The sequence below is a fragment of the Harpia harpyja genome, chromosome 17 (genome assembly GCF_026419915.1).
Source record: "Harpia harpyja isolate bHarHar1 chromosome 17, bHarHar1 primary haplotype, whole genome shotgun sequence".
NCBI lineage: Eukaryota > Metazoa > Chordata > Aves > Accipitriformes > Accipitridae > Harpia > Harpia harpyja.
This window is the reverse complement of record NC_068956.1, coordinates 22,006,131-22,021,514: the sequence shown is the minus strand read 5'-3', so window position 1 is coordinate 22,021,514 and position 15,384 is coordinate 22,006,131. Positions and strand designations below refer to the sequence as shown.

Here is a 15,384-nt window from a genome sequence, read left to right as displayed (position 1 = left end):
CCATTTCACAGAATTGTATTTTGTTAGGTATTTATACCACTGTCATTAAAATTGTTTTAAAGATATTTATCATTAAAACTAAATGATCATAACAAGTAACGGTATTACTTTTAGAATGGCATCTTTACATTCGATTTAAGATAACTCTCTCATATTCTAAAGTTTGCTTTTTTATATTAGGCCAAACCATAGCAGTCAGTCTAATGAAAGATATCTCCTCTAGATTCAAATATTCCTTCCTTCCTTCACCAGCTCCTTCACAGCTATTCTCTATATGCAACATTCTTCGTATAATTTTGCCATTTCAATTCAAGTGGTTTTTAAAAACTAGAATTAAAGCAGCTTGGGTTCCAATGTCTTCCTTCACAAATACTTTAGTGTCTAATACAGCTGCATCCACCCTGTGGTCTTCCCTCACTGATAAGGCGCCCTCTCTTTGCCTGGCTACCTATTTCCGTAACAGTCTTAAGAAGGCAACATTTTACTTCAGCTATAATAGGAAATACGTGCACTTTAGCAAGGAAGCCTCAGCCAGGACGAACCGGCCCGCACCCCACCGAGGGCCGGTTCCTCTCCACCGGCGGATGCCCCCCCCCGCTGCCTCCCACTTGGCGGGGCCCTCCTCGAAGCCGTACGCCGAATCGCCCGACGCCGAATCTCTCCTTTTTGCGGCTTTCCTCCCTCAGCGCCCGAAGCGGGGGGGCGGCGGCGGCGACGTCCCCCAGCGCGGTTCCGCCTTCTCGAGGGCGGCGGGAAGGCACCGCCGCGCCGCACCCAGCGCACGGCGGCGGGGGCCGCGCTGCCGGGCAGAGCGCGGCAGGTCGGCGACAGAGCTCAGGGAACCAGCGCGACGGTGCCAACGCCCCCTTCCCCACCCCGACAGGGCGCACGCAGCCTGCTCTCCGGTCGCCCGCGGCCCGCTCCCCCCGCCCCGAGCGCGGCGGAGGCCGCCGGGCCCGGCCCGACCCGGGCCGCGTTGCTAAGGGGGACGCCGGCGGACGCGGTCCCCTAATGCACCGCGCCGGGCCGGGGCGCCCTGGCCCGGCGCATGCGCAGAGCCGCCGCCGAAGCCTTTGCCCCTGTGTGGGCGTCGCCTGCTGTGAGGGGACGTTCCCGCGGCAAATGGCGGCGCAGGAGAAGGGCTGTGCTGCTCGCAGGAGTTATACCCTCGGCTGTGAGAGCTGCCGGCTCGCCCGCCGCCCCTCTGCTTCCTGCTAGGGCCGGCCTTGGGGCGGCTTCGCGCCGGAGTAGCTTTTGACTCTGTTTACCGGCTTGGGCGTGCTTAGTCTTGGGGTTAAAAAAAGAAAGCCGACTGTCATCTCGTTTCTGCAAATTAAACAGCAAGAAAATTCAGTTCTCCAAAATGTGTAACTGCAGGGAGGAACCCACACGAATTCAAAGATTTCCATGACCATCTTTTAGATGGGAAACTACTGCTCTGAACATTTCTGGACAGATTTTTCAAGTGGATTAATGTTGATCACTGAGCTAGAGCTAAATGCGAACTAAATTTGACTTCTTGCTTGTTCTAGGACTCGGTCTGAATTGATGCTGCAAACATTTAAACATACACTTAATTTCCTGAGTTGGGTTATGCATATTTCCAAGATGGGAGCCTGTGTGCTAAGGAATAAAAGGTGTGTCATATAATGGATGTACAAACAAATTTTGTTTCCCCCTACACTTTCCTCATCTTCTGCAACAGGAACACAAAACTTCTGTGAAGGATGGTGCTCTTGTCAGACTGCCTACTTTTAGTCCACAGGATAAGGAAAACATAAGCGGAAACAAGATCTGTTGTCTGCTAGACATTGCTTTGCTGTGTGCAAATAAAAGTCTGTGACGTGGATAATATTTATCAACTTTAAAGGGAAAATTATTAAGATAAATGAGCTAGTGTTTCCAAAACATTAAATAGAGAGCAATTAGAATTCAGAATGGGGGAAAAACTCTAGACTTCTTCATAATGGGGAATTTAGTATTACAGGATCATAGAATAATTCAGGCTGGAAGGGACCTCAGGACATCTCTCCCATCCTTATACCTAGTTTAAATTTCTTTTGTGTCTCTTCCCAAGAGTAAAGCCAACCTGCTGTCATTTTATGGTGAAAATCAGTATTATATGCTATAGATTAGCTATCGTGAGAGAAAAGCAAATCTGCTATGGTAAAGCACGTGACTTCTTGCATAGCTGTCAAACCTTGTGCTTGAGCACGCGTCCCGTACCTGAGAGTATCCCAGAGCATGTTTCTTGAGCTCCAGGCTATTGCTGGCCCATGCCCTCTGGAGTGTGGTAGGGCTCCACCGGCAGGCATGGATCTCAGGCAGCAGCTGGCACCTCCGGGCAGAGACCTACCTCATCACAGTCACCGCTCATTCTCAGAGTGCACCATTTTTTCCAGTGAGCTGAGAAATCTGCTGTCAAAACTGAAAGTTTCAATAAAAAAGTCAGTAAAGTGTCCCATCTGCCATAGTCTGTGAAACTAAATAAAAAATTAAAGGCCTTAATGTCTTAGGAAAAGATGATTCCTACTGCCATTTTTACTGCTTTCTCTTCGTTGGTATTTTGGAAACCCTGACAAGTGTCAGCTGATTTGCCCACAGCTGATTTGCAACATGGGAAAGTTCCCCATGCCTAAATGGGAAACAGAATAGAGCAGGGATCTCTGAACATGCCTACAGTATTTTTGAGAGAGAAGATATTTTATGAGGCCAATTGTAACCTACCCCTACTGCCTTATGCTAATGGCATAAGGAAGCTGCAAAGATAGTATACAGTGAGTGCACTGTCAGTCACAACACCCCTTTTATGGTCAGGGTTTGTGAGCATTATGCAACGTCAGGGCTTTCTGCTGGTCACCTTCTTTCAGCCTCAAAGTCCTTTCTGAAGAGATAAGGTACAGGGGATACGAGTGAAAGGTCTTTCTACTCCAGCTCCCAACAAGAGAAACAAAGATAACGTAAAGAAGTATTAAGACATTATCACTTCTTGCATTAACCTGTTCACGTTCCATGGATGAACCACTTTCACACAGAAACTTCAGACTTGAGACCTTTGGATATGAGAATTTTATACCTGAAGTTTCTGGAATACAAGTATTTTGCAGAATAACAGACTTCAGCTAGGAAAAATTTTCAGGTGACATACTTGCCACAAATGATGAACTTCAGCAGCAGAAATATATAAACATTTCCAGCCCCCCTTTTCTGCTTGTGACTCCTCATACATAATTGAGTTTATGGTAGGTATTTAGATTTTTCTGATTGACCCTGGACACATTCATATGTATCCAAGCAGCAGGTACATTCTGTGGCAAGAGCCCTAGCTCTGCTACCCAGCTTGTCTATATCGGGCACCTGGGCATACTGGTGCCCAGCATATTCTGATGTTTCAGCCCAATTATCTAGGGCAGTGGAAAGAAGGCACTGTGATAGGGAGGCAGTGCACCTGTCTTGTAAATGAAATGGTGCCAAGGCACCACTGGAATCTGACCATGTTCATATTATCAAACTTTCTTACCCTCCAAAATTGGGTGTATACATTCAGACCAGCTATTGGAAGTGGTCCCTGGCCTGTACGGTCCCTGACCATACTGGGAATTGTGTCTGGTCTGTGTTACAGCCTTGATACTCTGGGCTCATTTATCTCATCAACAGATACATACTGCATGTTACTTTCCTCTGTTATCAAGTGTATGAACAGTATGGGTGCTAGAATCTTTATATATCAGCTCATTATTTCTGTGCTGTTAAAAACACCTCTACAGCACTTTTTAACATAAAGTTCTTCCAGTTAATGTTTCCTAACATAGAAACAGGTAAGTTAAAGAAGCCTTTTGTCTCTTCTAGGAGATTTAAAAATGAATTTTATATTTGTGATCTCTGAGTTGGTGTGCATAAACATATATAAATTACATTGAGAGAATTCAAGTTAGAAAATAAAGTTTCTAGAGCTACTCTTGATGCAACAATAAGTACAAGGATCAGAATGTTTTCAGGGTTAGGTTCTTAATGAGGAATTAATTAGGTAAAAATATAGCGTTATACTGAAAGTTTTTAAAAGAGCTATTTCAGAACAGATCTAAAGGCAGAAAATATTCAGTATCATTCTGCTCTAAACATCAATTTACTATATAGTTTGTATTTAGTAAAGCAAGTAAATCAATTTACGTACAATTTGAAAACAAACAAAATGAATGGAAGAACCTCACTATGAAGAATACATGTTATGAATAATGTATATGTTGTAGTTTGGGTTTAAAAGACATTTGCAACAGGAAAATTATCTTGTTAACAGGTATTTTTACTATTAAAGGATATAAAGCCATCTAGTTTTGCTGAATCATGTTTTTGTAATATCTATTTTACTACTATTTACTTTCTCATTCCTGCAAATAGCTTCCTTAAGAATCAGCATTTTAGCAATATTGGCAGTATTTGCATCAGACCATTTGCACTGTGAAAGACCACCTAAATTAACTGCATGATCTACTAGCTATAATTAAAATTATAGTTTTAATTGTAGCATAATCTTAATATAATCACTAGTTATAACTGCAGTATGCAAACCATTAGTTAGAACTCTACAGAATAGGAATAAAATTATTAAATTAAAGCTATCATATTTAGGCATTATGTTTTCTGAACCATTAGGATCACAGTAGCAATGTACCATAGTCCATTACAAAAGAAATGTACTTTCTGGTTGCTCTGGTGAGCAAGTAACGTATTAAACCGATCTAATACTTAACAAATGTGAACTATGCCTCTGTTTTCATCCCATGCCAAAAGCTCAGGTTAGGACACTCTGTATTTTAGAAGCATGCAATTCCTTTATTTTCTGCAAGGGGGAATTCACATCTCCTTCATATTCCACCTCCCTGTGGCTCACAGTTAAAGCTAGTTATTTCCCCTTGTTTATTACATGACTCTTTTATACCGTACTACTCCTCCCCTACAGTAAACCCACCTCCTCTCTCCAGCCAGTAGCAGATTTCAGCTCCTCACATGGGGAAGAAGGGGAGCATGCTCAATAGAAAGAGACTAAAAACATGGAGGGATCAACTCTGCAGCTCCCAACACAAGTCAAGTCTGCTCCTACTGCTGTCGGACTTAGAAGAAAGAATATATATGCTGGTGAGTGCATATTTGCTCCACTTGGGCCTCTCCTGCTGCCAGTACAAGCCCTACTTTTCCTTCTCTAATGGATCCCAGGACTTTTCACCATATTATTGGTTATAGGTTTTTGATGTTTCTGGGCTGAGGTTCCCATCTAGGTTGCAGAAGAGGCAGGAGAATCACTGTCCCTTATTCGTACTTATTTGTGCAAGTACTGGGCCTAAAAATTCTTAGCTATTACACGAACATGAAACTTTGCTCTTTTTTTTCAAACCCTATTTTCTTCCCTTGACTTACACTTCTGAGAATTTAATTCTTTATATTTTTCTTTCTTCTTGCAAACTTCTCTCTCCACTTTTGATCTATTCAGTTTGGACTCACCAGTGTGTCTGGTCACCACAAACAATGGGGAATATGGCTGCTGTCATACCCTAATCAAATAACTAATGCAGATCTATGTGGCTTTGTCACTAATATATGGATGATACTATAGTTCAGATTTCATTGCCACAGACCTCGTTTTGTTCACCAACAGAAATTAAAGGCCCTGTAATTGCTATTATCACAACTGTGATTGGCTTTCAGACCCCTATAGTAACACCTCCTGAACAGTTGTAACTTGATTCTCCTGAATCCATTTGTCTATCTGTAATGTGTTTTGTCTCTAACAGTGTATTACTTAACACAACTTAAGATATAAATACACATCTTAGGAGGTCAAAGAATATTAAAATAACCGATAAGTACTTCCAAATGGGAGTGATGGTGACCTTGTTCTGAAAACCATGTTTCCAAAGCCCAGAAGACATTAGTTTTATGTTCTAGGAGCTTGATTTTTTTCTTTGAAGTAAAAACTTGAGTACACATTGGTTGCTTCAGTTACACTTTGGCTAGGCAAAGGTCTTTGTGTTTGTAACACGTGCCAAGTCATGCCATTTTGAATTAGTCTTAAAAGGAGCAAAATTGGTACTTGCTTCAATCATAAAACAATGCTTTCTACACCAGCCTATGCAGGCTGTGAGCCGCAGAACTGGCATGGCCAGACGTCCCCCATGCTGCTGTCCCACTTCCTTAAATCTTCTTGTGGCCCTGTTATGGCCACTTTGCTCCACCTGCATGTCGCAGCTACTGGCAGGTCTCTGGGTACATGGGTGGTGGTAAGGTCAGGAAGTCACAGAGGTCCTAGTTTGGTTTTCCACCTGCCGTCCGTTGAGTGGTCTTAGTGAAGCCTTTAGGAATTTGTACTTTTGAGATCTCTGTCTCCTTGTTGAATGTGGTTGGAATTAGCAAAGGGCTAGTGAGGGGGACGGATGGACAAAGTGATTATGTAGGTCTTCTATCTTATTTTTTTCTTGGAAACTAGAAGAAATTATAGCTAAACAAAGGTTCACTGAACTTTGTCAGTAACTATGAAACATTTATTCTGGGAAGAAATGTATTAATTTTCAACTTAATTTTTTTCAGAATGCCAGAAACACAAGAAAACTTGCAAGTATTTCTAAGCTACGTTAAGAGTACAGTAATATCATCTTTGATAACAAGTAAGCATTTAAAATGCTAACTTTTGTTTTTTTTCAGGAATACCCAGTATGATTACAGAGCAATCTGCAGATGAGTAGGAACTATACAGAATTAGAAAAAATGAGTAATGCCACATGACAACAGGAACAGTAGACGTTGTAGAGCAGCTTAAAGAATTACGTTGACATTGTAATGTCACATTTTTGCACAATTTTTAAAAGTTTTCATATGAAAACCCAGGACAGCAAAAATATATTTTCCATTCAAGAAGAAAGTCTTTTAACAATACTAAGGCCTTGCTTAATGTGGAAAAAGTATGAAATTAGTTTCAAATTTGAACTTTACTTTGGAATTCATTTGTGCCCTTGTCAAAAAACAGAGAGCAACGGGGTTTGATGCATTCTAGTACCGACTCTGGCCAAAGCGCGATGGGGTCTTTGCGTCTCCAAAGGTGGCTGTGAATCCCAAGGCCCAGACCCTCACAAGTGTTTCAGTTTCATTGGGAGCTCACCTGGGGGCACCCGGACACCTTCGATTATGCGGCCATAGGGGTCCACCCTTTTTAACGGTAGGGTAAAGCCTTGGCCTCTACCCAAACCTTGGCCTTGTCCCACCCCAAAGCGGGTGTAACAGGCAGGGCTCCGTCCCGGCAAAGGCCGCTCTCGGCCCCTCGTCCTGCAGGTGACCACCCTCGCCTGCTGCCGCTCGGTGCAGCCCGAGGGTGAACACGCAGGGCCTGTCTCTCCACGGGGGCCGAGGCAGCGCTGCCGGCGCACGCAGGACCGTGCTGATGCTGTGAGAGAAGGTGTCGTGGCCGTGCCCCCCGCGGCCTGTGGAGCACGGAAGGAGGCGAGTTGGGACTCGGCCCAGGTGAGAGCCGCCGGTAGGTGAGGGGGGGCGGGGAGGCCCCTCCGTGTCCGTGCGGGTGCGGGGACCGGGAGCCCGTGGGCGGCGGGGGCCGCTCTCGCCCGGCCGGGGGCGGCCGCTCCCCGCGCCGCCTCGGGGCGGGCTCTTTCCCCGTCGGGGAAGCGAAGGCCGGACCGGCGGCTCGAGGAGCGGCCGCTGAGGGGCGCGGCGGGGAGCCAATCGGAACGCTCGTAGCAGGAGCCAATGGGGGCGGCCGTGACATGGCGGGAGCCGTGGGTGGGGGGCGGGCGCGCATTAAGGCAGAGGTGGCGGTAGCGGCGCATCTGCCGGTCGCGGCCCCCGCAGGCATGGAGCCCTCGCAGGTTGCGATCATCGGCAGGTAAAGTCTTCCCCCTCCCGCGGGTGGGTGCAGCGCCCCGGGGAGGAGGTGCCGGCCCGGCCCGGCCCGGCCCGGCCCCCCGGGGGCTCTGGGAGCGGATGCCCGGGGAGGTGCAAGGGGCTCGGGCGCCGTGCCGGCGAGGTCCGGCCTGCGGGGCGGTGGGTTTGCTGTCCCTGCCGTGGCAGGCGTCGGCTGTGGCAGCGAGGTGCTACCTCGGGGCGGTCGGTGGCTTTCGGCGTGGGTAGCCCGTGCTGGGGAGGGCAGGGCCGGGGCGAGGGAGGTCTGGCCGGCTGCGGGTTCCTGCGGCTGCTGGACTTCGGGAACCTACGGGGCAATGCACCTGCTTGGCTCATTAGAAAGAGTGGCTCTGCTTAGGTCCCTGACAGCTCTGTGCTGCTTTAAAAAAAAAAAAACAACCCCCCCAAAAAAACCCCAAAACCCCACCACAAACCAGAACAAACAACAAACACCTACAGCATCTACTCGAAGTAAGTTGTCCTTTAGATCTGAAAGACTGCTGCCCCTTTTCAATGTAGTGTTGTGTGTGTATAAGTGCAAGGGTGGAGAAATCCAAACGCAACTTTAAGATCCTGTTTGCCAACTACATCAAGAAACTCCAACGTTTTGTTCAGGCACTCCTGCAGTAATGCTTTCTTGCCGCAAGACACAGCGGTATTTCTGACTTGTGTGGGAATGCATTGTTTCATCCTCCTCTTGAGCTAAAACTGAAGTTCTCTATTTGAACAATAATCTGGTGGGGAGAGAAAAAACCTGCCAAAGAGTAACAGCCCCCTACTCGCTGCTGTAACTCTGTGTTAAAAGCGTGGGCTGCAACAAACTTTATCAGTGAGACCACTTGAGGTCTTGGGACACGTGTCTCAGTGCCGTCATGTGACGGTGACAAAGCTGGCTCTCACTGGTGGCACTCGGGGAACTCTTATTCGCCATAGGTGTGCGAAGGGTCGGAGAGCTGGACTTATTTTGTATGCTCTGTAGTTCAAAAGAAAAACAAACCCCACAATCCTAAAAACCTGTATTGAAACAATAAAAATTTTGTCAAACACTGATTTGAGGAATTTAAAAGTGCAATTTGAAAGAGATGATGCGAGTTATAAAGATATTGGTAGCTCAGATGTGCTTAAGTGATCCAAATGCTTTTATTTTAAAAGTACTGGTTACCCAGGAGGCTACAGTAGCTAACAAACCTTGACCCATACCTTACCTTTTCCTTAAGTGTGCTTGTTCTGTAGTTTGCCTGAGAACATCTGAGGTCTGGGCTTACTACAGTGAAATTGTGTGTGTGTTTTTTTTGTTTTAGAGGGTAACCGTTTTGAGTGAGAACTTACTGTCTGCTTAACAACGCTAAATGCAAAGTTTTGTTCTTTTTTCTTTTTTTTTTTTGTCCCAATTATTTCCACTGATTCCTGCTGTTTCCTGCAACTTCCTGTTTTGTTCTTTTTTTTTTTTTTATTTAAACTAAAGGCTGGACATGTTCCTGTTTTCTCTTCCTTCTTTTCTCATCTGCCCTATTGCTTTATCTCTGACTTTTACTCCCCTTTTAATCCTTTATCAATGCCCTAATGGCCTTGTATTCTCCAGTTGCCAGAGGTTGTTTAAGTTTAATGCTACAAATACAGTGATCTCAGAAATGACAGGAGATGCCTGTAATTATCAAAATCCCCACTGTAACAGTCACGGATATGGAGTTCTGCTCTTGTCTTTGTTAAGGAGATTTTTTTTTTTTTTTGTGATCTCAGGTTATTTAAGCTTACTACACTGTTCCTCGGCGCTTCCGTTTGAAGCGGCTGATGCATGTTATAAATCTTACTGAGTTAAAACCTGCATTGCTTTAAGAGACATGATAAAATTGTCAGTTACTGCAAGTTTCCTCTATGTATTTCTCAGTAATGTGATTTCACCAAAAGATGTAGGCAGACTGTTCCTGCATACCTCCAGCATGGTAGGGTGCTTCATCTAAAAAGAAGGGTAGTGCTAGAGGTCAGTAGGTGGAAAAGCAGTATCAAACCCATAGTTGGTTTTTTGGGGTTGTGTTTTTTATTTTTTTTTTCCTTTTCACATGCTTATGGTACTTCCTGAATTGTAGAGGACCAATGACTTTGGTAGCTGGGCCTTAGGTTCTCTGATCATCTTTGAAGCAGGATCCTGAACTCTTGGACCAATGGGCTTGGTGTCTGTCTTTAGACTATGAACTGAACAGATGAGTTTTAAAATTAAAAAAAAATAAAAATAATAATCTCTTTAATGTAATTCCATGCACCAACTCCAGGTTAAGACTGCAGCTGACAAAACTGTTGATACTTGAGTCCAGTGTCCCAAAGTAGTGCTTCCTACTGTTTTGAATTCTGCTGTCCTTTTTCTGTTTTTTCTTCTAGCTCTCAGAGAAGCTGCTACATGGCTAGCAAAGAATATTTCTCTGTTAGAGAGAGAAAATATTTTGTTTTTTACCAATATGCAAACGATCTTTTCATCAAATATTGATGAGTCCAAGCTCTGTTTTCCTCCTTGGAATGCTTGTCAAACCCCCTTCCCCAAAATAAATGCTTCTTTATTTATTAGCTGATACTTGTTTTCTTTTCAGCGGACTCATTGGTTGCAGCTGGGCCATGGTGTTTGCTGCTGGAGGCTTCAAAGTGAAACTTTATGATATTGCACAACAACAGCTAACAAGTGCACTGGAAAACATTCGGTAGGTCACCTGATTTGAAATGACCAGGATTGTAATGAAACTGTGGGAATTATGAATGAACAGACACATCTTACTCTTTAAGGGTACATAGATTCTTAAGCTTGGAAGAAGGCTTTAACTTGGAAGTACAGGTCCTGTTAAGGTCAGAAGAACTATATTCCCAAATCTCTCAATGACACTTCTGAAGAGCACTTTAATTCTTAAGTAGTGATTTAAGAGCTTATGTTTAGATCCAAGTTCTTGAAACAATGTTTACCGTGATTAGTTTTTCTATAAGCTAAGCTTAAAATACATGAACATAAGAGTTTTTGTGTAGAAAGACAACAAAGACTTTCAAAATGGAAGTAGGTTAATATGGATTGCTGAGGAGCCCTGCTACAATTATTAGTATTTCATAACTAGAATTTTTAAAATTCTTAAACTAATATTTTTTGAGTCCTAGAAGAACAGATGGCTACTTCCACTGATGGTGCAACTGCCGATCAGTTATAGGAGAGGCTGGAAAGCATCTTTAGAAGGAGCAAATCTGAGAGTGTGAACACAAGAACAATCGCACTGCTTCAGACCAACAATCCTCCAGCCCTTTACTCTGTTGCCCTGTGGTGCTACGGCTAAAGGCACGTGCTCTCTTGGTACATGACAGAGCTACAAGTTCAAGTTCCTGCCTGTCTGCTGCCCTCGCCCAAACTTTAGTGCCTCTAAGTTGCTTGTGTATTCAGTAACTCTAACTAGATTTCTTCCAAGTATTTCTCTAAGCTTCCCTTGAACTTGCGTAAATCCTTTTGTGGCCTCGTGGCCAAAGGACTTTGTGTTCTGCAGGTTTACTGCTCGCCTCGTGAAGTACTATTCCCGTTTGGCATGTTGCAGCCTGATTGTGTTCTGTAACAAGGCTTACAGCAAGGAGGCGTGACTTCAGGAGCCCCTTGTAGGTCAGTTCAGTTGTTGGAGTTTAGAAGTTAAACAATATGTGATATCTAGTGAGGTTTGCTAAAAAAGGCTTGATAATGAAAGAGGGGGAAAAAAAATCTATCTCCTACAATTTTATTTTTTTTATTTGTTCCCCAAACCTCTCTTTCCTGGTTGGTGTTAGTCAGACTGAACACCTCTGTTGCTACACCTAGATGACAGACACTTCTGTTTTTTTCAGAATCGCTGTCATAGTGGTAGCCTTAATGGGATTCTGGATTAGTGTGGAGGGGGCAGTTTTGCAGTCTACATTACTAAAGACAGCACTCACCCCTAATTTTTTCTTTTTCTAATAGCAAAATGAGGACTTAAGCTTTCTAAGGCTTTTGGCTTGGGAAAGTGAAGCATAAGATGTCCTGTGTAATAGGATAGAGTGCTATTTGGGTGTGTCTGTACTGTCCTATGCCTGCATGTGCTGCTGCCCCGTAGGAGTTCAAGGCAGGTTTTGCCTTTTACATAAGGTGCTCTTAACTCAACTTATAATTAACTTGTATGTTTTGGCTGTTGTAACATCCTGGTTAAAAAGCCTAGTTTCAGGACAACGTTTTTGTGACAAGAGTACAAGCTATGCAGTTTCTTCCACCAGTATTTTAATGATTGTATCTATCAAAATGTGGTCAAACTTGAACTTCTTTGCACTGATTTCATAGCACACAACCTGCAGTAAATCTCTCTGAGTTATTGATATGATACTTGCGTGAGTGCTGGAGCTTGAGTAGGTAACAAGGGCTCGCAGGAGAGAGCAACTGACAAAGTCAGCTGGTGGCTACTTATCTGAACTTGCTGGGATTTGCTTTTCTCTTTCTCTCCAAATAGCTAGTACTTTTAGGGAAGTTCTTAGGCTTAGGGTTTCTGTGGGTTTTATTGTTTTAGTATTGAAAAGTATTTGTTCCACTCTAGTCTGCAGTCTGTGAACTTTTAGTGTATGAAGGTACTCTACATATTAAAGAGAAACTGGGGCATACAGAGGACTGTTCGTAGTTTCCCTTTTCTAAACAAGTGGGATTTGAGTAGTAAACAACATTCACTTTACTTCTAAAAGGAGATGAGACTCCTTTGGTAGAAATATTAAATATTTATTAACTATTTTATGTGGTGGACTTTTAGTACATTGACCTGTAACTCGTTCTGAATTTATATACAGGACATCTTGAGGTTCGTTTACATAATGAATTCAACTGTCACACAACTGTAGGTGGGCAGCAGGGGTGTGTAGTCCTGCAAGAGGACTGGAATGAGACTGGTATGGACCTACAATGATCACGACAGCCTGCATATATCTATGGAAAATCTGAAATGTACTCTAAATTTATTCAAAAGACTTTGGTTATGGGTAAAAAATAAGATTAAAGCATGGAATTTGGATCTACTGAAACAAGTGGAAATATGTATCATGTTGCCACAATATCAGTAGACCAGATACAGAAGGAAAAGGAGAGTGTGTTTACTAAGGCCTACATGGTGTGATGGATTTACTGCCTATCTACCTGTTGCCAGATGCATGCCAGTCAGTGCCCTGGCATACAAAACAACCACACATTGGATTGAACTGGGTGTACCGGTGGCATTATCAACCAGTGTCTGCTCTAATGGTACAACCTTTTGTTCTGTTGGAGAAACAAACTAATGAACAGCTTTATGCCACACTTGACCTACTGAATACATGCTTTAGTAACCTGCCTTGGAAAAGGTAACTTTTCATATCCAGTATGCTTTTTTCTGAGTCAGTGTGATTCTTGGTTTGAATGCAAGATTGATAAACTCTAAAATAATGAGAGTTAGAAAAACAAGTAGTACCCTATTCCTGAAAGTAATCCTAAAACATGTGATGCAGAAATGCTTTAGTGCATGCCCCCCAAAAAACCTTCAAGATTCTTGTAATATGTAAACTTTTTTTGAATAGTTACTGTGCTACTGTTCTAAACATAATTATGCTGCTGATAAAGGCTGATTAATTACAGTGGAAATGCTGTATTTTTTCCCCTATGTAACTGGTTCATGGTTTATATAGAATAGTTTTTGCATGTATAGTGAAATACTATTGCAAGGGGAAAAAGTTCAGTTGACTCTGAAGAGGACACTAAAACTTGGATATTTGCGCATGCATTCTATGATTTCTTTCTAGAAGTAGATGCTGGTTAAATGTGGTATTTACTGAGATACAAAACTGTATGTCCTCCAGGATACAGGAGCAGGTAACGGGTTTTAATAAATGAAAAACAAACAGTTGTATGCATAAAGGCTATAGCTAACTAAAGAAAAAAATACTGTAGAAGATCTCAGGAAGTAGTCTGTGCTAAAATACAAAGACAAGATTATTTTTAAAACTACATTATTATATTCAACTGCACTAAACAGTACATTATACTAGAAGATCTTTTCTATCTTCTGATCCTTCCTTTCTTCTCTTAGCCCAAGTAGAAAAATTTTCTGGGACAGATTGAAGTTGACTTTGTGAAGTGGTAGTTGTATCTAGGGATGTGGGCATGTAAAATTACTATTTTTACTTTTATTACATAGATACAAGTGAAATGCAATAGTAGTATCAAAACATGGAAATATTTGGTTGGAAGGGAAGCAACTTTGACCCTCTATTAAATAATAGGGACCCTCTCCCTTAAATTAAATTAATTTAAATTTTAATTAATTAAAAATGAAAAGAAATTATTAGTGAGTTCCATTCTCCCAGAATGGACTTCTACAGAACTCTGCTTTCTGAAAACTGGTAGATGCTGCTAAGGTTGCATGGTACTGAATCTAAACTCAAAAGTGAAGCTGTTCAGTGAGAATTACTTACATGTCAGCTTTACCTGACTGTAGGTTGCTTTTCTGCATGGTTCAAAGACGTTAGGCCTTTAAAGAGTTGGAGCCAAGCAGTCTTGAGATCAGAGTATCACACTTCCTCTTAAGCATTCATTTAACCGTAACTTTTATTGGACTTGATACATAGTAAAGTGTAGTATTGCCCTAAGCAACCTTAACTTTTTCTGTACTGTAGGAGCACAATTGCTATGAAAAACAAACAAGATGCAGGGGCTAGAAAAAAGTAGCATTTCCCTGCCCACCCTTGGCCAAGTGGAGAGGAGTTCTTTAAGAGTTCTGTACTGTTGTGAATAGGGATCTGGAACTTGTAATGAAGTGCCTGATGTATGGCAGGTCACAAGGCCAAGGAAGTAAACCATATCTATGCCTATGACTTCACTGTAGCCAGTTTTGAAAGACTCTTCCCCCTGTAACTCAAGCTTATCACCTTTCTCGTTCCAGGAGGAGACTCGTCTCTAGAAAAGACATTTGAATGAACATTACTTCTTGCTGTCTGGTGCCCTCCTATGCTTTGTTTGTATAAAAAGGGGAACAGCTTACTGCTAATTGGTTTTGTAGCATGAGGAGTACGCTGATAAGGCTTTACTCTCTTTTCCTAGCTCATGGCATGTTCCATGGCTGTGTGGTTAGATACTTTCCCAAGCTGGCTTCCTCTGCCAGTCTCTGGTCTGTATTGTATTGACATAGTGTTTGTATCAAGGGCAAAATGCAGCTTGGCTTAGGTCTTCCTTGGTAGTTTCATATATCTCCTTTGAGGGGACACCTTTTAAGTAGACAATTCTTATCAAAGTATATTTTTATCGAGTGGCACATCAAGCTTGTGCTAAATCATAGGCTTGATTCTACCTTTCAGTTTTATCCCTCCCCACAAGTGCAATTAACTGGATAGGGAAAATTGCTTCATTTGCAGAACTAACTAGAGAATGTCTTAATAGGTTTTGGAAGGGGATAGATTCTGCCTTTCGAAGGGTTCTGCGTGGCCATTTTGTAGTTGAAAACACCT

The 15,384-nt window shown here is 42.8% G+C and overlaps 2 protein-coding genes across 10 annotated transcripts in view; one reads left to right on the top strand and one right to left on the bottom strand.

Annotated features, from left to right (window-relative positions):
* The window catches only part of IFT88 (intraflagellar transport 88), a 50,278-nt gene extending 49,338 nt beyond the window's left edge, over positions 1 to 940 (bottom strand). For 2 of the 8 annotated variants that reach the window (XM_052812538.1, XM_052812545.1), the window contains exon 1: positions 636 to 927. The gene's annotated coding sequence lies outside the window, so the exon portion shown is untranslated. Of the gene's footprint in view, positions 1 to 512 lie in introns of all 8 variants that reach the window. The other 6 variants (XM_052812544.1, XM_052812542.1, XM_052812539.1 and 3 more) reach the window with 6 other exon arrangements.
* A 6,800-nt stretch (positions 941 to 7,740) lies between these two features.
* The window catches only part of CRYL1 (crystallin lambda 1), a 60,238-nt gene continuing 52,594 nt past the window's right edge, over positions 7,741 to 15,384 (top strand). For both annotated transcript variants that reach the window (XM_052812558.1, XM_052812556.1), the window contains exons 1-2: positions 7,741 to 7,885; positions 10,485 to 10,592. In XM_052812558.1, the coding sequence (XP_052668518.1) occupies positions 7,767 to 7,885; positions 10,485 to 10,592 (227 nt within the window). In that variant the 5' untranslated portion in view covers positions 7,741 to 7,766. The remainder of the gene's footprint in view (positions 7,886 to 10,484; positions 10,593 to 15,384) is intronic.